At 39.0% G+C, this 20,176-nt stretch overlaps 1 protein-coding gene across 2 annotated transcripts in view; it reads right to left on the reverse strand.

Moving 5' to 3' along the window:
• Window positions 1–4,882: 4,882 nt before the first annotated feature.
• The window catches only part of LIFR (LIF receptor subunit alpha), a 77,587-nt gene continuing 62,293 nt past the window's right edge, over window positions 4,883–20,176 (reverse strand). The window contains exons 16-20 of one of the 2 annotated variants that reach the window (XM_017853198.1): window positions 19,220–19,387; window positions 16,112–16,273; window positions 15,081–15,141; window positions 12,479–12,557; window positions 4,883–12,109 (exon numbers count right to left, since the gene is read on the reverse strand). In XM_017853198.1, the coding sequence (XP_017708687.1) occupies window positions 11,486–12,109; window positions 12,479–12,557; window positions 15,081–15,141; window positions 16,112–16,273; window positions 19,220–19,387 (1,094 nt within the window). In that variant the 3' untranslated portion in view covers window positions 4,883–11,485. Of the gene's footprint in view, window positions 12,110–12,478; window positions 12,558–15,080; window positions 15,175–16,111; window positions 16,274–19,219; window positions 19,388–20,176 lie in introns of both variants that reach the window. The other variant, XM_017853197.1, reaches the window with a different exon arrangement.

A 20,176-nucleotide genomic window follows, 5' to 3' on the forward strand; every position in this document is an offset into this window, starting at 1 on the left:
GTAGAGTCCTGCCTACCACAACCCTGATCAACTCTAACTTTCAGTCTCTCCCACCTCCATATGATACCTCCCCAAAACCCAAGTTCGTTTTCGTAAAATGCACCTTCTGTCCCGTGCCATCCCAACTAAAGGTTACGCCGCGGTCAGCTGCGTGCCTAAACAATGAGCCAAACACTCAAGATGAGGAGAGTTCTGTTCTCAGAGAGCATAATCGTATTTTAAAATTCCTATTTATAGTTCTTGAAAATCCTGTGTTCCTGGGGTCCAGGGATCCTTTGCCATGACTAAGGACCTAGGCTGGGGTATAGTTGATGGTGTGGGTGCCCAGGGGGACTGAGGAAATTGTCAGGCAGCTGCCCTTTCCAGTGGCCACTCAGCATGACCCCAAGCAGCCCACATCTTAGAAGAGATAGCAGGGAAGCCATGGAACTCTGCGTCGGAATTTTCGGTAGCCAGTTACTCATAAAAGACCACATCAAAAAGTTGGTTTGGGTGTTTTTGTGTATAAGGTGCCAATGACTTTTAGTATGAAATTCAGATATCAAACTAATGCCAAACACTTTTGTTTGACTTTCAGAGTTATCCATTATTTAATGAAAAGTATGAATATAGAAAAATGTCCAGAATACAGAATTAAATAGTTCATCCATACATTGGGATTTCATATATCCATGAAAGAGTACCATAGAAGTGTTCTATTTATATGAAAAGATTTTCAAAATATGTGAAATAAAAATTCAAGTTCCAAAATAGAATCTACAATTCCCTTTTATGTATGCACACATATACATATATATGAATAGACATGTACATATATATATACACACATTCACATAGGAAAATATTTCTGAAAGGATAAAAAGTAAAATGTTGAAAAGACCTAATGCTGCATAAAAAGATTGTGTGGGCCTAGCATGGTTGCTCACCCCTGTAATCCCAGCACTTTGGGAGGCTGAGGCAGGCAGATCACAATTGTGGTCAGGAGTTTGAGACCAGCCTGGCCAACATGGTGAAACCCCGTCTCTACTAAAAAATACAAACAATTAGCCAGGTTTGGTGGCATGAGCATGTAGTCCCAGCTACTTGGGAGGCCAAGGCGGGAGAACCGCTTGAACTCCGGGAGTTGGAGGTTGCAGTGAGCCGAGATCGCACCACTGCACTCCAGCCTGGGTGACAGAGCAAGATTCTGTCTCAGAAAAAAAAAATAAAAATAAAAAAAAGATTGTGTGATTTCTTTTTCTTTACCATTGATTTTCTAGTTTTTCTTCAGTGAGTATTTTTTGTTCTGTCCACTCAGGATATCACCTCTTCTGGACGGACTGGTCTTTCTGCAACTCTTGTGGAAATGTCCTTTGAATAGAACTTCTGTCCAGCCACAGAACTGAACCAGGATGAGCACATGGCAAGCCAGGTCAGAGTCCTCAAGGCGAGCTGGGGAGGATTCTCCTGATGGCAAGGCCATAAGCTTGGATGAGCCTGGACCATGGGCCCAGATGCTTGAGGAGGTATTGCTTGAGGGAAGAAAGTTTTGTGTATAAGGAAATATGTGTTATTTCCGGGTGGAATAGGAGACTACAGTGGTGTGGCTTGAGAAACATGCCAGGGCTTACCTGCCCACGAAGTAGATGCCTGAAATATCAGAGCCAAGACTATCTTCCAGAGAAGCAGATACGCAGTTTAGGGAAGAGGGACGGGGGCCAGAATGGATCACTTGGTCATGCAAGTTGTCCATGCAAGTTGGAAGGATACAGAGAACCTGACTCATAGAAAATGAAAACAAGGTTCAAATCGGGGAGAAGATGGCAGAGGGCGGAGGTGACAGACAATGGGTAGAAGGACTCTAACCTGTTGTCACTTCGGATAAAGGCCATTTATCTCCCATCTACTGTTACCAAAGAGGTAAGAAGATAAGGGTAAATTTCTGTCCAGGGAGAACAAGGTAATTGCATTCAACACATACTTAAGCATCTACTACAAGGCAAGATGGCCCAAATGTGGGGCAGGAGCTGCTTTGATCTACCACAGGGAGCCTCCCATCCTTGTCCTTAACCAGGGTTCCCTTGTTTTACACACTCTAAGACTATCTCACAAGGGATCACCCTCTGTAGGATCACCCTCTGTAAAATAACATATTTCTGATACCCAGGGAAACACATTAAACCATGTTTTTCTCAAGGTGCATTTAAAGAATATTTATCAAGCACCTGAGATGTGGCAGATCCTAAACTAAGCTTCATGGGTATAAGAGCCCGAGACATTGTTCAATTCCCATTCCCAGATCAAGCGTTAGGATTGTGCTTGGTGCCGTGGGGACACGCAGGCCTGGGAAGGCACAGGACTGAGGGCCTGGCGATGCTGGAGGCGGCTTCTCTGAGCCAGCAAGGCCTAAACTGGGCCCTGCAGATGGAAGAAGTTATCTAAGTGAAGCCCCTGCGTTCACTCTGGGGGAACAGATGCCATGGCTCCCCTGCAGGCCCTGTTCTGTGCAGCTCCTCTCTGTGTAACTGGGAGAGATGCCCTAAGGAGCAGCCAAACAAGCGCAGAGGCATTTATACCTTTAAGGCCTTAGGTGTTCCTGTAGTTTCTCAAGAGGAGGCATGGGTAGCAAACATCCACTCTGTTGGGAACATGATGTACTCTGTCTAATCTTCCCTAGTCCTGCAAAGGTGGGCATGAAGAGCCACGTTTCAGAGATGAGGACACGGGGAGAGGCTGAATTTAACTCTCCAAAGGTTATCCTGGTAGTAAGTTGTGATGCTGGGCTGGGAGCCAGGCCTGTGAAACCTCCCGCAATGCAGTGGCTGACTCGGAAAAGGTGTGAACCCAGCCTCTGCCAACACAGGAAAGGAAAGGAGTGACAATGGCAATTGAGGAAATTAGACTCTAGGTTCCATTCTGAAGGTGGTATGTTGTCTGCACTGGTAATTGGGCAATTTAGGACTACGAGGGTCCATCTGTTCTCAACACTCTGCTTTCTCAAGGCTTTCAGACTCTGGCTTGCAACAACTCCAAGGATAGTGTAGGTGAGGGGAGTATGTAAGTGCCTCTAGAGGCTCAACCTCGAGCAGAGTTAAGGCAGGCTGAGGGCAGGAGGGGAAGAAAGATTTGTTTGAGCTAAAGCTTGACATTCATACCTTTTGAAGGTTTGGAGACAGAGGTTCATACACTGGGGTTGCATTCATTTTAAAGTTATTTCCACTTAAAAGTTTTTTTTTGTTTGAGATGGAGTTTCGCTCTTGTCACCCAGACTGGAGTGCAATGGTGTGATCTAGGCTCACTGCAACCTGCACCTCCCAGGTTCAAGCAATTTTCCTGCCTCAGCCTCCCTCAGCCTCCTGAGTAGCTGGGATTACAGGCGTGTGCCACTACGTCTGGCTAATTTTTTGTATTTTTAGTAGACACGGGGTTTCACCATGTTGGCCAGGCTGGTCTCAAACTCCTGACCTCATGATCCACCCGCCTCGGCCTCCCAAAGTGCTGGTATTACAGGCGTGAGTCACTGCATCTGGCCATCACTGAACAGTTTTTATCAAGATCATCCTCAAAAGCTTTTCTTGTCTCTAATCTGAAACATCACCCAGGGATAAAATCATTTCCAATTTAAGCACAAATCAGTTCAAGGCATCTCTTGTTACTTTAACTTCCCTGGGACCAGCACAATGAATATTTTCAATACAGTTTTATTGTTGATCACTCAGGGAGAAAGCTAGTAAGATCAAATTTATAAGCCACTCAAAACAAGCTATTATAGTTCGTTTTGAAGAACTTGTTTGTAAGCTAACATTTTAGTTGACATTGAATACTTTTAACATTTTTTTCATACATCTCTATCTTTTCCCCCAATAATCTCATCATTCTTCTCTGATCCTTTTTAAAAGTTCCTGGGGTTGAGGGTGTTATACATCTTGACTCAAGAACTCACCATCTGGAAAACAAGTTATGCACTGAGAATCCCCAAAGGACAGGCCATATGTATGTACTTCCTCGCACTTAAATACTAACATATTTTTCACAATTAAGTTGGTCTGGAGTTTCTTCTGGTTAAATCCAGGCCCATTCATGTTTCAATCTGGCTAAGTCTAGGCTATACATATGACTAAGGACTTAATTTCTCCATTTAAGAACATCTATTTATAATCACTTTCGCCAGCGTGGTGGCTCACGCCTGTAATCCCAGCACTTTGGGAGGCCAAGGCGGGCGGATCAGGAGGTCAGGAGATCGAGACCATCCTGGCTAACACGGTGAAACCCCGTCTCTACTAAAAAATACAAAAAATTAGCTGGGCGCAGTGGCGGGCACCTGTAGTCCCAGCTGCTTGGGAGGCTGAGGCAGAATGGCGTGAAGCCGGGAGGCGGAGCTTGCAGTGAGCCAAGATCACGCCACTGCACTGCAGTCTGGACCACAGAGGCAAACTCCGTCTCAAAAAAAAAAAAAAAAAAAAAAAAAAGATCACTTTATACTTTAAAATTACTGGTTTTGCTAAATCTGACTGTATTTCCTAATAGGTTGAAATGAAATTTTGATACATTCTCAGAATCTTCAGGAATGTTTAAGCTATTTTCAGAGGACATAAACTAAAAACCATTACTTTAAAGACCAGTATTTATTATTTATTTGCCAATGTTGGATTCCCACTATTTGATTATTTTTATGCTAACTTCTCAGGTAAACAATAATGATTTAATGGACAGATGGATGTCACACCCAATGGCACAGCAATGTATTCAAATGTTACAAATACATCCATAGTGCTATGTGATTGCTTTACAACCACTGCATTTCTTACGGGATAGAACAAAAAAATACGACGACGAAGCAGACGCCACTTCTCCTAAGTGTGTAACATGGGGAAAAACCCAATAATGCCCAAGTCTGTCAGTGTAAGATGTAAGAAAATATATTTATTTTTTCCATGACAATACTATGATAAAATTGTTAAATACATGCATGTTTTAAAAACAGACATAAGTAACATCTTTAGAATTAACAGCCAAGCATACTAGTTTTACATTTATGGTGTTTAATAGATTACTTATTTTCTATGTTTTTGCTATAATCATGTTTTCCAAAAGATACAGAAACTAAATTCTGAAATTATACAATGATATAAAGTGTCCAAATTTCCCATTCTAACAGCAATTTAATATCCAAATTTTCACAAGGCAGGAAATGCTTCAGTTATCATCTAAGTGGAGTTGTTTTATTCCATATTACTCTCAGAATTCTGTGAATCAGACTGAATCACACACACATACTTCATCTATAGTTTTCTTCCTGTATATGTGTATTTAAATGTTTCCTTATACAATTAAACATGATTTGAGGTACAGCACATCACAACTGATCATTCACCTTAAAAAAAAAATGTCTGTAGTGGTAACATTTCAAGAAGTGAAAAAGGGAAGAGTTTGGGATCCGCAGTTTCTCCCTATCTTCTTTCAGCGACATTTACAAGCACTTGACCAAAAATTAGTAAACAGTTACTAGTATTTATAAAAAACTTAAAATATTTAACATATAATACTCGCTTTTAAAAAAACATTCATTCTACAAACAATCTTATAAAAGACAGAAACTTATATCTGTTCACAGTATGTGTATTTTGTAAACAGTAATTCACTATAATGCAATTTTGAAAGTAAAAACAGGTAAATTCCTAGTGTTATAAGGACCTTGACTTATGGCCAGCTAATGAAAGAGAAGAAAACTTAACATTCTTACTAGGAAAGTTAAGTATTTTGAAATGATTTATTTTACCTTTCAACATACCTTTAAAGTGGTACTATTTTAAATCTAGGATGTCTATCTAGGCCAATCTTTTGCAAGCAATTCTGAATTAAAATGTATTTAAGAAAAAGCCATGCTCTTTTTTGAGAAAATAACAGGATAAAACAAATGCCAGGAAGGGCATCAATCACATAATACCTACACCTCCACAACAATGAAAGGCTTCTTTTTCGTGTTGTCTCCTGCTACTCACAATGTTATTTATATTTTCCTAAATATTATGTTGGAAGGAAAATTAAATGGAAGGAACCACTAGTTTATGATATATTAGAAAAAATGGGAAAAGTATTTGGAATCAAACCAGGAGAAGAATGTTTAACAAAATTGTATGAAAACCATTATTCAGTGTTCTTTTCTATGATCAATTGCAAAACACTAACACTAATGTTAAACCTAACAGTTAACTTTTCCATGTTATAAATGAAAATTGTATTACCACCTAGAGATATTTTGATCTTTTATAATACACTACTGGAATGTTTAGGAAAATAGTTCAGAAGTTGAAAGTTACCCATTTAAAATGGAATAATTCTAAACGAAAGTACACTTTAAATGTGTAAGGAAATTCTCAACAACTTAAGTGAGCCATTCAATCTGGTGTGCAAAGTATTTTAGTCTTATGTGCAACACACAAGATCTATGTTGTTAGCTTTTTTTTTTTAAAGTTCTGATTGGCTACTGTAAAGGCAATCTTAGAAGACACATGTAAATATAATATAAATCAATTTTCTTATCAAGTAGACATTTTCTCCACTCACATCTCTTAGTTTTTGGGGTATTCAGTCCCAGCAACCAAAAAAAAAATGTAAATTATTAATATTTTGTTTCTGGTTAATGTTCAATCAGTTTTTCTTTTATAAGAGCTGCTTTTGATTTATTGTTCTATGGTTCTTTAGCTAGGCACTTACACGTAAAAACATTCAGAGAGTTTCCCCTTAACACACTACTTTTAATTCTCATGAAAATGTTGCACAGTTAGAATTTGTCTTACATAGATAAATTCTGTTTATAACATGGACTCTGATAATCCAAATATTAACATTCCTAATATAGGGAAAAATAAGCACCATTCATGGCTAAAAATAATAGAATCCTGTCATAACCCAATATCGTAAGGATCTGGATATATTCTAGACCAAATCACACTCCCTGAAACATTACCATGTACAATAAAGCCTGACATATTAGCCAACTAATTGAATGTTATCCTTAATCCTTTACATTGGCACTAAAAATAGTCCATCTGTAATAAGCATGAATGTGACCATGCAATAATTAACAGCATAACTGAAAAGGAATAAAAAATCTAATCACCATAGCAAAATAAGGGGTTTAAGTATTATTAATGGCCCTGGTACATAATCTATAAAGATATAAATGAACCAAATTCAAGCCAAGTAATTTCCAATGATATTCTAAGGCTAAGTCTAAAAGATGAATGTTCTGTAACTTTGGCCATAAATCATTTTCTTCTATGAAAATTTTCTTCTAGAATAAATAAGATGGGCATGGCAGCATGAAACTTCATTTTAGCAGGAAATAAAGACTTAAAATAAATACTTTCAAGAAAAAGTTTATCAAGAGAATGAGTTCTGAATTAGTTCACCTCACACATGGACACACTGTTGGGCAGAACACACGCTGGCTGGTACAAACATGCCCCAGTTGCACACCCATCAAATAAGAAGGAAGTATGAACACTTAAAATTATGGAGAAATAAATATCTAGTGATAACAGGCACGAGCCCCTCCTCAGTTTTCATTCAAACCGTGCAGTCACTTCCAAAGTAGATTTGAATCTCTGAGTCAATAGTCTCAGATCTACACAACCTAGATTTTGATGTGTATCGCCCTTCAGGAAAATTCTGTTGAATCTGTGACACTCTGGGATAGGACTCGGTCAAGAAAATTAGTTACTGAGCTTTCACGATGTGTCTAGTTTTTGTAGCTAATAATCCCACATTTTACTCTGAGATGCCCAATTTTACACTTTCAAAACAAGAAAAAAGGCATTTCATAAAATGCACACACATTTTAACATAATTCAAAATAGAGAAGAGCAAAAATAACCTTAGAACAAACAAAAAATTTTATCAGATTATATACCTGAGCAATAGAAAACTTTGAGATAGTGTTTTCAAAATACTGACATGTTAATGAATATTTTACTTTCAAAATACCATAAAATTGATTTTAAATTCCCTTTGAAGAAAACATTCCCTGGTCTCCTTCACTAAATTACAAATAATTACCCAAATACAAAAAGGACTTGTAATGTTTGTTAAATATGGACGGCATGAAGACAATTAAGAAACTACAGGACTTATTTCCAACAAGAATACAATGTGCATGAAGTTTTGAAAATGTGACTTTTTACCACAGTTTCTGAGAGTGTAATAGTACTAAATGTTCTAAATGTAATCTTTCAGATCCATGAGCCGTGAAAGTAATGCTGGTTTGGAAAATGAGGTTGATACTTCCTCTCTTAAACTTCTCAATGAATGGCTGTTTCTGTTTCTAGGCTGCAGGAACAAAGCACCTCTATCACATAAGCACATAAACACACAACTCAACTATCCAGACACTCAGGGCCACAGTCTCAAATCCAGGGCTGTATAAATTCAACAAGCTGATGACCTAGATTGCACACATGTGCTAATCTATGCAATATATGATTCACAAGTTCATCTAATGTTAAAAGTCTAGCTAAGTCTTTAATAATGTAATATTAAATATTATTTATTTAAAATGGTCACTCATAAGTAAGCCCCATAATGACCTCCATTCCTTGGAAGGGAAGCTTGATTTAAAACCAGCTTGTAAGTGAATTGACTTGTAAGAGAGGTAAAAATATGTCTTACATGAATTACTATCCCACAGATACGAGGGAACATAATGCTAGTTTGACATTTAGATTTTTCTAACCAATGACTGGGCTTTCACTGAAGAGGAAAAGAGGGATTTCCCAATTATTTTCCCAGTCAGTAAGGGCTGGAGAGAACACATCTAGCTCTGCCTCTAACTCGTCCTTAATTGTCACTTCCAAGGGAGAAGCCACAAATCTAACTGGACAGAGCACAATCAGTATGAGAACACCTTGTAAATGCAGGCATGCAACCAGCACTGACAAACAGTGCACATTTACCAGTGTCTCAGACAACTGGACATGTGACTAATCTCTCCTTCCCACTTTCCTCCCTTCTTCCTGTGTTGTTGCTCTCCCTACACACACAGGTGGAGTGGGAGGAGAGGTAATATCCTGGGATCTGCACAAGGGTCTAGCTGTCTTCAATTCAATGAGGAAAAAGAAGGAAAACAGCTTTGGCCTCAGACACAAACCACACTCTTTTAAGTATACAGCAACTTATAAGGAGCTTGCCCAGACTTAATAGTGTTACTCTGCTTCTCATTAAGCTAGTGATCCTTGTGTATGAAACTCCAGAAGTAGGGGAAAGGTGAGTGATATTCTGCACGTTTTTCATACAGAAAAAACAGTGAAGTCTTGCAGAGAACGAAAGGACTTAAGAGCCCCAGTGATATTCATCATTAGCCAAACAAATGAGTCGTTATATAGGTTAGAAAGGGCCCTGGATCCAGATGGTCACAGTTGAAATGCATATATATTGACAGACAAAGATCAAACAATCTCTTCTGGCCTTTTCTGGTTATCTCAGGTTAGTGTTGTTTAGAGCAATAAACGTTTACTGTAGCCAACGCCTATCCTTGTCCTGGAGAGATAAAGTATGGGATTGATACATTTCAACAGGGAACAAAGCAGGAGTTGAGGGCAAGCAGACTATGGTAACAGCAAAATTTGGTAGGGAGACAAGGCAGCCCCAGATCTGATGTCTGGGGTGGAAGCTAAGGGAATGAGCCAAAGAGGATACAAAGGAAGACAAGAGAACACTATTTAGGGATGGCTCTGATTGGGTATATTTTTCATTACTGAACATTTCTATGAACTATTATATAGTTTTAATATACTATGTATGTACAAAATGAATTGTATTTCACTCCAAATTTCCACAGATCATAAAGCTCAGAAATTTAGCTGAATCCTAGCAGTTAAAATCAGGATTCATACACAGAGAACATAAATAGATTTTGTCCCTTGTCAATCTGGCTTTTTTCCACAACATGGTTTTTAAAAATATACAATATGAGCTTCAAAAAAATTAATTGATCCATTATTTGCAAATACAATACAGAACCTCAGATGATAAAAAACAAAAAGCCAAAAAACCAAACAAAAAAGGCATATCTTATTTGGACACTTAAAATTTTCAAGTACTTTTGCCTTAACTATGAAAAGGTAAAATACACAGGCAACTTGAGGGCAAGGAAAATACAACATACACTTTTTAGTTTTTTCCTTCTGCTTTTCCAAGAACCACAATCACTCCAGACATCGCTTATGAGAAACAAGGGTGGGCAGAGGATGCTGTGCTGAAGGCACCCAACTCTGCACAGCTCACCAAGCAATTGCTGCACCTGCAACATAGGTATGCCCGTGGATTCAGATCGGTTTATGACAGTTACTAAGAAATAGCCCTTGGGTAACTGTTCCTGTAAGAAGCATTCTCTCTTTAGTTTTATATTTAAAAATGTGAGTACTGGATCAGATCATCTGGCATGATGAAAAGACTCATGAGCAGGAGGAACATCCACTAGGAGGTGTCAAAGATCACCAACGCCTGGGTAGCCAGGCTCAATGGCATGGTCTCCTCAGGAGGAACGAAACTCAATCAGAACAATATGGACAGCTAATGCTGTTAGATATTGCTTAGTAGTCATCTCACATAGTAAATCACTGGAATTATATGCTTATGAATAATATTGAATTTGCTCATATAAAGCTGTCACTATCACAAAATAAAATGATTTAAAAGAAACATGGGTCTATAGTCTTAGAAATGTAAATTTTAAATATCAGGGCAAGCAACTGAAATAATGGAGGCAAGCATAAAAGCTAAAAAATAATGAAAAGGCTTGCAAAACCTATCACAGCAAGAAAACATGATTATGATTTGGGCTGGTCAGTGTCACACATGTTTTCAAAGTTTGTACCCCTGAGACAACTGTTTGATAACCATTATACAGTAGGCACAGAAATCAGCATACTTTATCAAACAAAACACTAAATCACTGTCGCTACATCAAAATTATATTAATTTTGTGAATGCTGTGGATAGAGGAGAATAATCTTAGAAGTTTTTAAATCTGTGCTTAGTTTTCATCTAGAAAGAGAGTAAACGTCAGGCAAATAAACATCACCTGTTACTTGGACATTTTCTCCCTGGCCTGCAAATCCACTTGCAATTCCACCAAGTATACATATGAGAAAACCACAAACAACAGAACAGAAAACAGTTGTGGCGGGATTTGTTTTACATGTATGTACAAGTAGGTATTAGTCTTGAAATGCTTCTTGAAGGTAGAGTACAGGAAAATTCTTTGGCTTGATCACAAAGAGCTCCAAATCTTGAGTTTTGTGGACTGAGGATTCTGAGTCACTATACTTTGGCTTTTAGACTACATTAAAAGCACATGAACACTTTTAGTGTAACTTAACATGTAGTGAAGTTCACCTCCTAACAATACTTCACAGGATCCCTCCAAGAATGCCCAGTGCTGATGTAGCAACACTAGCAATAAGAGCTTATTGAGATGGCCGACTGAAGTGACACGGTGACACTGTTAATCGTTTGGTTTGTTCTGAAAAAAGTTTGTAAAGGACCATCCTCCTCCATTAGATTCAGGAGAGTCTTCATCTTTAGGAGGAATCAAAAATTGTCGGGAATTAATGGAGCATGGACTTCCAAATGAGACAATCTCACTGTTGCTGTCTATGGATCTAGGAGAGTCTGGAGACACTAAATTCCATGTATTTACATTGGCCTGAGGTCTGTAACCCACAGTTTTCTCTAAGTCCTCTTCTGCAGCTATATCTTCCATAGTAGAATTAATGGGGAGGTGCATCTGTGGTTTATAACCTGCTCCTCCTACAGGGTCATTTTCTTGTTCTTCTTCTGGTTTTGCTTGAGGCTGATACATCGACTGAACATCAATGTAAATGACTTGTGCAGTCCCTCCAGCTTCATCTGCTGCTGGGTTTGGTATTTCTTCCTCAATGATGGGTGGACAATACGACACAACCACATGGTTTTCAGGCTCTGCATCAGAGCGATCTTCAGGACGCTCAGCTATTGGGGAAATTATTTCTGTATCTTCTATTTTAGGAAATGCTGATCGAGTTTCGAGAACCTCAACATTATTTGGGGTACAAGGATTCATTTCCAATGTTTTAAGACCACTGCTTCCCTAGAAATAAATTGAAAATGGTGATTAAAATAGCACTAAATGCTACTGCAATGCTCCTCCTACAAACAGGGGCACCTTTTTCCCCAAATCTGCTTGTAAACAGGTGCTTCTACTACTCTGCATTTCACACTACAGAAGAGCCACTTTTTTCTTCCATATCAGTATTTTCCTTGTTATTAATATTTGTGGGAGAAAAAAGAGCATGGTATAATTTAAAATTAATAATTTTAGAAACTGGGATGTTTCAAAGTATACTATCTTCTCAACACTTTTTACTTAGAATGACATTTGCACGTTAAAAACTTTTCACAAAAGATTAAAAAAACAAGCCAGCACGTCAAAGATAAATGTAAGAAAATAAAAGATTACCTCACAGACACTCTTTTGAAACTGTAACGCTTTACAGTTTTCTGGATTTGGAATATCAGGGTAGAAGGTTTCTTTAATCCTTTAATAAAAAATTATTAAAGTAAATTTAATAGTTTTAAGATTATTAGATAATAAGTTAATAAATCATTAGGCTTATTTTGAAGTATTTATGAATCCGTTAATGAACATCTGAGATTCAAATGGAAGCTCTTTCGTGTGATCATTCACTAGAGCTATCTATACAACGCACTGAGAGGTTCCAATTTGAAAACCATAAAAAGGGCTGGGCGCAGTGGCTCACGCCTGTAATCCCAGTACTTTGGGAGGCTGAGGCGGGCAGATCACAAGGTCAGGAGATCGAGACCATCCTGGCTAACATGGTGAAACCTCGTCTCTACTAAAAATACAAAAAATTAGCTGGGTGTGGTGGCAGGCTCCTGTAGTCCCAGCTACTCAGGAGGCTGAGGCAGGAGAATGGCGTGAACCCGGGAGGCGGAGGTTGCAGTGAGCAGAGATCGCGCCACTGCACTCCAGCCTGGGTGACAGAGTGAGACTCCATCCCAAAAAAAAAAAAAAAAAAAAAAAAAAACCATAAACAGTAATTCCATTTCTAGAACTACCATACCCATGTATCTCATGAAAACAGAAAGCAAATAATTAAAATAGTGGTTGCGCCACCTACTCCAAAGGATCTGGACTATGGAAGAACAGCTGTGATCCCATGGCACTGCTTTACCGAGGTGGTTAAAAAGGTGGTCATAAAGGTGATAACTATGTGTCATAAGTACACCGCAGTCTGTGCTAAGAAAAAGGCTATTAATCTTGAACAAAAACTAAATCTCAAAAATGAGATTTGCCTTTACCGAGGTGGGTTACCGAGGTGGTCATAAAAGTGACAGCCATGTGTCATGAATACATTGCAGGCTGTGCTAAGAAAAAGGCTATTAATCTTGACTAAAAACTAAATGCAACCAAAATGAGATTTGCTCAGTGTTCTATCATGTTTTATATTTACAGCTACTAAAAGAAATGTATTACTTGAAATTCCTACAGGAAAAATAACTTTGTTAATGTGAGTTTGAAACACTGTAACTTCTAAACTCCCTTCTTACTTTGTCTTTTTTTTGAGACAGAGTCTTGCTCTATTGCTAGGCTGGGGTGCAGTGGCACAATCTTGGCTCACCGTAACCTCCAACTCCCTGGTTCAAGCGATTCTCCTGCCTCAGCCTCCTGAGTAGCTGGGATTACAGGCACGTGCCACCTCACCCAGCTACTTTTTTTTTTTTTTTTTCTTGAGGCGGAGTCTCGCTCTGTCGCCCGGACTGGAGTGCAGTGGCCAGATCTCAGCTCACTGCAAGCTCCGCCTCCCGGGTTTACGCCATTCTCCTGCCTCAGCCTCCCGAGTAGCTGGGACTACAGGCACCCGCCACCTCGCCCGACTAGTTTTGTATTTTTAGTAGAGACAGGGTTTCACCATGTTGGCCAGGATAGTCTTGATCTCCTGACCTCTTGATCCGCCTGCCTCGGCCTCCCAGAGTGCTGGGATTACAGGTGTGAGCCACTGCACCCGGCCTAATAGTTGTTTGTAAAATGTGACTTTTGATAATGAGAATATGGTTACCAAAATAGACTATTCTATAGTTCTACAACTATTACTATTTTGATTTATAAGCCGATTGCTAAAATACGTTCTCTTGTCATAAATGATGTCATTTTTAAGGCCGGTGAGGACTGGTCTAAGCATGAATGCAGCCACTGGCTCCATACCCAGCCAGGACAGCTCCTGCCAGGTAACCACACACATGGCCCTCTCTCCCATGGAGCCCCCACTGACTTCACCTCACCTCACGTCACTCATTGCTGCTTCACCAGGCACACAGCTCCTCTCACTTTCTCTGAAGATTTTAACTCTTTCCAATTTCAGGGCCCTCAAAGAAACAATTCACTGTCTGTAACATTCTCTTCCCTCTCCTTACCCTTTGGAACTCTCCCACAGACCGGCCGTGACCAGCAGTGGCCGACCAGCTCCCAGGACGTAGCCCCCTGCTGGTCTCCTCAGGGTACCTGGTTCAGTCTTCCTAGCACCCACTCACACTCTGCAAGCACACATTTGCTGGATGTCTATGGTTTACTGTCCCTCTTCCCACACTGTGCTCCAAGTCTATAAGAACCATGGCTTGTTTTGTGCACTACAATATTCCCTCCTTCACATGGAAGAGGTCATTCATATTTGTTGAATAAATGAGCAAATGATCAAAATGACAGGTCACGAGGGCAAGTGAGATCTTAATCATTAAATCATGTTTAATCTTGTAGATAGCTACTGCCGTATTTCAGCCTATAAATATTTTTTATAATAGTAACTGCTATGACTTTAAATTATTAGGAAAAACAGTAGAAAAAAATTTACACATTGACTCTATTAAGACCTTAAAATAATACGTCATGTTTAATATTAAATTCAACATTAATTCTAATTAAAACTTTTTTTTACTAACTTATTACAACAAAAAAGATATACTTAATACATAAACTAATCTTACAAATCTTATAATCATCCCCTTAAGAAGAAAAGAGCAAAAGTAAATGCAGAAACCATTACCATTCTCGTTTCCGATAACAAAGGATACTTGTCACCACTCCAACAATGACAGCCACTGCCACTGGGATGAGAATGGCAATAATTAATCCCACAGCTGAAATGAGAGTATTACAAATATTAAAATCACCATTTTTGGTGTGAAGTAGAGAATAGATTTATGTTAGAAGATATTTAGGTTGGTAGATTATTTAGGAAAAAAACAAAATTAACTGCTGCAGGGACACTGAAAAACTATTACAATCTAACCATCAGGTATTGTGATAATTTTTATGCAAATACTTAAACTCTTTCAAGTAGGGTTTCTCAATCTTGAAACTTTTGACATTTTAGGCCAGACAGATCTTCACTAGAGGATTGGGGGAGACAGTCCTGTACACTACTGGAAGTTTAACAGCGTCCGTGGCCTCTCACCGCTAAATACCAGTAGTATCCCCAGTTATGACAACGAAAATGATACCAGACAGTGCCAAGTATCTCGCAGGTGACAAAATCACCCTCCGTTGAGAATCACTGCTTTAGAGAACCATATCCTCATGGCTCTTTATTTAAGAGCTGTGTATGAACTCTCCAACTCAGGGGTAGAGGATAAGCCCATGATCCAAGTAAAGTTCTTTACTGCTGAAAGATAGTCAAGGCCATCACTGTTCTTGTCTCTCAAATTTATGAGTGTTGTGCTTTACAAAAAAATTTTTAAGAACATCTTCACTTTTCCCTAGATATGTGAGAAATCACAGAAAAGCTGGAGCAAAACATTTTTAAACACTGACCTTGTTAGATAAATTTAATATGACTTTAGACCTCTAGACTTCAGATGTATCCCAAATTCACTAATTTATTAGGTACTCATTTGGAAATAACTTCAAATAACTGACAAGAATAAACATAAAGTAATCTTATAGCTTTTTAACCCTTCCCTCCACCAGCCAAAAAATGCAACAAAATGTGAATGGTTTTTAGAAAGGGTGGGGAGGGGTTCCTACATAAACCAAGAATCACTAGGAACACTACGCATGCAGCAACCCAAAACTTACAATTTTCCTTTGTCACCACGTACATACTCTTCTCTGGGCCCACTCCACCATCTGTATAGGCTCGCAAGACCAGGTGGTAACTTGTTTTACCTTGAAGGTCAGCAATCCTCAGTGTCTTCTGGGATATGTCAGTAATATTCTTAACCTTTATGTCAGAACGACCTATTTTTAAAATGAAGTACGTTAGCACTAATCTCTAACCCATTTTAAATGCATGGTTACCTACACCTGTCTCACTAACTGCCCTTCTAAGTGGTTCTAGCTGCAGCCATCCCAGCCAAGGACTCTGGAGCTGCCACTACCTTGTTCAAACTCTACCCCCATGCCACTCAATAGCTGTATGATATGGGCCCGTTATTTAAACCACTCTCAACTGGAGTTTTTCTACTTATGAAATAGAGTATCATGACTTAAGCTGTGTAAAGTTTTCACACACATTCTCTAGCATAATGCCTGGCATATAGCAGGCAATCAACAAAAGTTCCCTTTCTGCTACTAAAAGCATGAAAACTACCACAACCAAAACCCACTTAGGCTGAGCCTTCCTATGAGTGAGAGTGAAAGATGGGATGAAGCAAACATGCAAATCAATAGAGATGACTCCAAACCACTTAGAAAAAGGATCAGTGTGATGGGAACTCTCAAATGAGACTAGTGAGAAATCCTTTGAGTTATAACTTCAAAAGGAAGAGTGAGGAATCATTTGAACTACTATTTTATTTTAAAAAATTTAACCAGAATAATGCAGGACAATAGGTTAAAAAATTAACTAGTACTAAATGGTTAATAACAAAAAGTGACAGTTCTCTACCAGCTCCTCCTCGCGCCCCCTACAACCATTATAAAAGTCATGTAATCAGTTTCTTTGGGTATTTACCTCCATATTCCAAAGTAGCAAACTTACAGAGATGTGACTTTTAACTACTAGACCTTATCTACACATACTTTATAAGGGCAGATAAAGATAGAGCTCTTTTACACTACCATCACCCTTTCCCCCACTACATCATTCGTATAGAAACATCAGAACATTTGATGAATTCAGGTTGGATTACTATGATTATATAAATATGAGTTACTGCTAAGACAAACTGCTTGGTGTGATGTTTCCTTTCTTGTTTTCCCATTGTTATAACTGCTTTTTCTCTCGTTTGCTTGATTTTCTATATACCAATCAGTAATTCTTCCCATATCCTCCAATGTACACTAAGATTTTCCACGTGGTCAAACACAACAAAATCCCAGCTCCACATCTTCTCTGTCCTCCCCTCCACCCATCCCCTGCCTTCTGCACTAGACTGGATGCCTCCTGGGCTGTGGCTCTCCTAGAGCTCCCTGCTCTCTCTCCCCTGTGGCTTCCTGGGTTGGCCTCACTTCATTTCCTCATTAGGATGCACTCTTCTAGTAGCTTCTTGAGAAAAGCAACATGGGGGAAGTAAATATTTGCAGCCTTGCATGTACAAAATGTCTGCATTTTAATCTCACTTTGGTTGACAGACTGGTGGAGTATTGAATTTTAGACCGAAAATAATTTTCATTCTGTATTTTGAAGAGACTTCTGTGGTACCTTCTAGTATCTGGAGTATTGCTGGGCTGTCTGTTGCCATTATTATTCCTGATTCCTTGCACATGACCTGCTTGTCTCTGATCATTTCTTTACACGTTAGCTGCTCGGAAAATTCATAATGACATACCTTGGCATAGATCTTTTTTCTATTTATTTTGCTGTGTATTTAATGAATTCTTTCACTCTATATACAGTAGTCCTCTGTTTTCCTCAGAGAATAACTGTAACAATATACTGCAATAAAAATTATGTAAATATGGTCTCTCTCTTTCTTAAAGTATCTTATTGTACTGAACTTATCTATTTTCAGACTGCGTTTCACCAGGGGTAACTGAAATGGCAGAAAGTGAAACCATGGAAAGTGAAACTGCAGAGAAGTGGATCTGCTTATAGTTAGACCCTTCAGTTCTAAGGAACTTTCTTCAATTGATCCCTCCATTCAGACCAGATTGATTCTCACCCCTTGGCCTCCAAGGCCTGGTCTGGCAGGTACTGGAGAAGTTCCTTCTCGACAATGCCTGACTGCCCACACAGATTTCACAATCCTCCACTCATTTAAGTCATTTGCCCCACTTCCACCCACAAATTTCTGAATCTTCTTTTTTGGGGTTGTTTTGCCTCTTCTGTTCTCTCCTTGTGGCTTTATTAGAGTTTGGGGTTTTTTCCCCTTCTTTATGCTAACTTTAGTGACCAATCTACCATGTCTCACTGGAAATCCAGATGGTAGAATTTTAACTGTTTCAAGTGTAAAATTTCCAAGCATGTGAGGCAAGTCACACTAGACTTGGGATGTTTGTGCAATTTGATATTTAGGATGTCCCTCATTCACCAGCAACCATGAAGGTTTAGGCAATGCAGAACCTGGGGACCAAAGGGGAGGCATACACTTCCTGCAGCTGCTCTGGGGAGTGGCTGAGACAATGCCCGGCCAGCACTGCCATGCCGTGGCGGAGTTCTCTACTTCTCAGACAGGTATTTTGTATTTGTAAATCTGAGAACTCTCTAAAGTCTTTGGATGTACACTTGTCAATTTCCAAGGATTGTCTGTACTTTTTAATAAATCCCCAATCAAGTCAATTAAGTTTTCCAGCTTATCAAGGACATGGCTAAGTAAAATGCTAATAGGCCAGTGGTTTTTGTCAAATTACAACTGAGAATCTGAAGCTAACTCTTTGGATTCCTGAGTTTTTCTCCTCCACTGTTATAAGTACAAGATTTCTTTTTGGAAGTAAACTTCATCAGATGCCTTGTTATGGATTATGTAAGGCTCTAATAAGAGATGGTTTCTGTCCTGTGAGGCTTATAATCAAAGGCTTCAGAATAAATGATTTAAATATTCCTGAAAGACTATGCATGTCAATTATTGCATTTTAAAATCTTAAAACTCTTATATTCATAGAATTACTGCCTTTGCATTTCTCTATCTTTCAGATAGTTTTGAAAACCAGTACTAAACTACTGAGCAGGACTCCTTTTTTTTTCTGTTGTGGTTAAAGAGAAACTTCTAAGAAACACTATCCTCGTGCTATCAATTTACTTACCTGATTCTAAAACCCTCATCTTTGATGTGTCTCTTTCTCCTTTTCCAAAGTAAAACAAATATCCTCTTAAAAAGCCTCTAAGTTCTTCCACAGGAATGTCTTCCCATTTTACTAATATCGAATCTGCAGAAGTATCCTCAACAGTAAAATTTGGTGCAACAGTGGGAGCTGTAAAAGGAAAAAGTCAATTGCTAAAGGGGAGTGTACGAATACAGAGTAATATAGTAATGTTTCCTGAGCTTTCTAGCCTCAAAAATAATTCAACTTGGAATTAAAACTTTATTTAATCATAAACTTGGAGAGAGATAATCACAAATGCCTTTTTTGTGAAGCTTACGTACTAATAACCATAGACAAAAATATTTTTTAGGAACAAAGGCAGAACTTAATATCACTTTCAGACAAAATATGTATCTAGGGAAGCGATCTATGCAAAATCTTTCTGAGGCTATTCAGACAGACTTTATTTGTATTTCCCATCTTTACTGATAGTCCTGAAGAAGTTAACAGTTTTTTAAACTTGTAAAAGTACTAATTACATATTTTTGATATCAAGTTCAGATTTAATTTTCTTGAGGATGAGAGTAAAATTGTAAATATAAACATTCAACAAATGATTTCAGAGTAAGCAGGCCCAGTGCAGTGGCTGATGCCTGTAATCCCAGCACTTTAGGAGGCTGAGGTGGGAGGATCGTTTGAGCCCAGGAATTTGAGATCAGCCTGGGCAACATAGTGAAACCTCATCTCCACACACACACACACAAACACACACACACACAAATTAGCTGAGCATGGTGGCATGCGCCTGCAGTCCCAGCTACCCAGGAGGCTGAGGTGGGAGGATCACCTGAGTCCAGGAGGTTGAGGCGGAAGTGAGCCATGATCTTGCCGCCACCGCACTCCAGCCTGGGTGACAGAGTAAGATCCTCTCTCAAAAAAAAAAAAGGGGGGGCGGGG

Source organism: Rhinopithecus bieti, unplaced genomic scaffold, assembly GCF_001698545.2.
Source record: "Rhinopithecus bieti isolate Rb0 unplaced genomic scaffold, ASM169854v2 scaffold_34818, whole genome shotgun sequence".
Taxonomy (NCBI): Eukaryota; Metazoa; Chordata; class Mammalia; order Primates; family Cercopithecidae; genus Rhinopithecus; species Rhinopithecus bieti.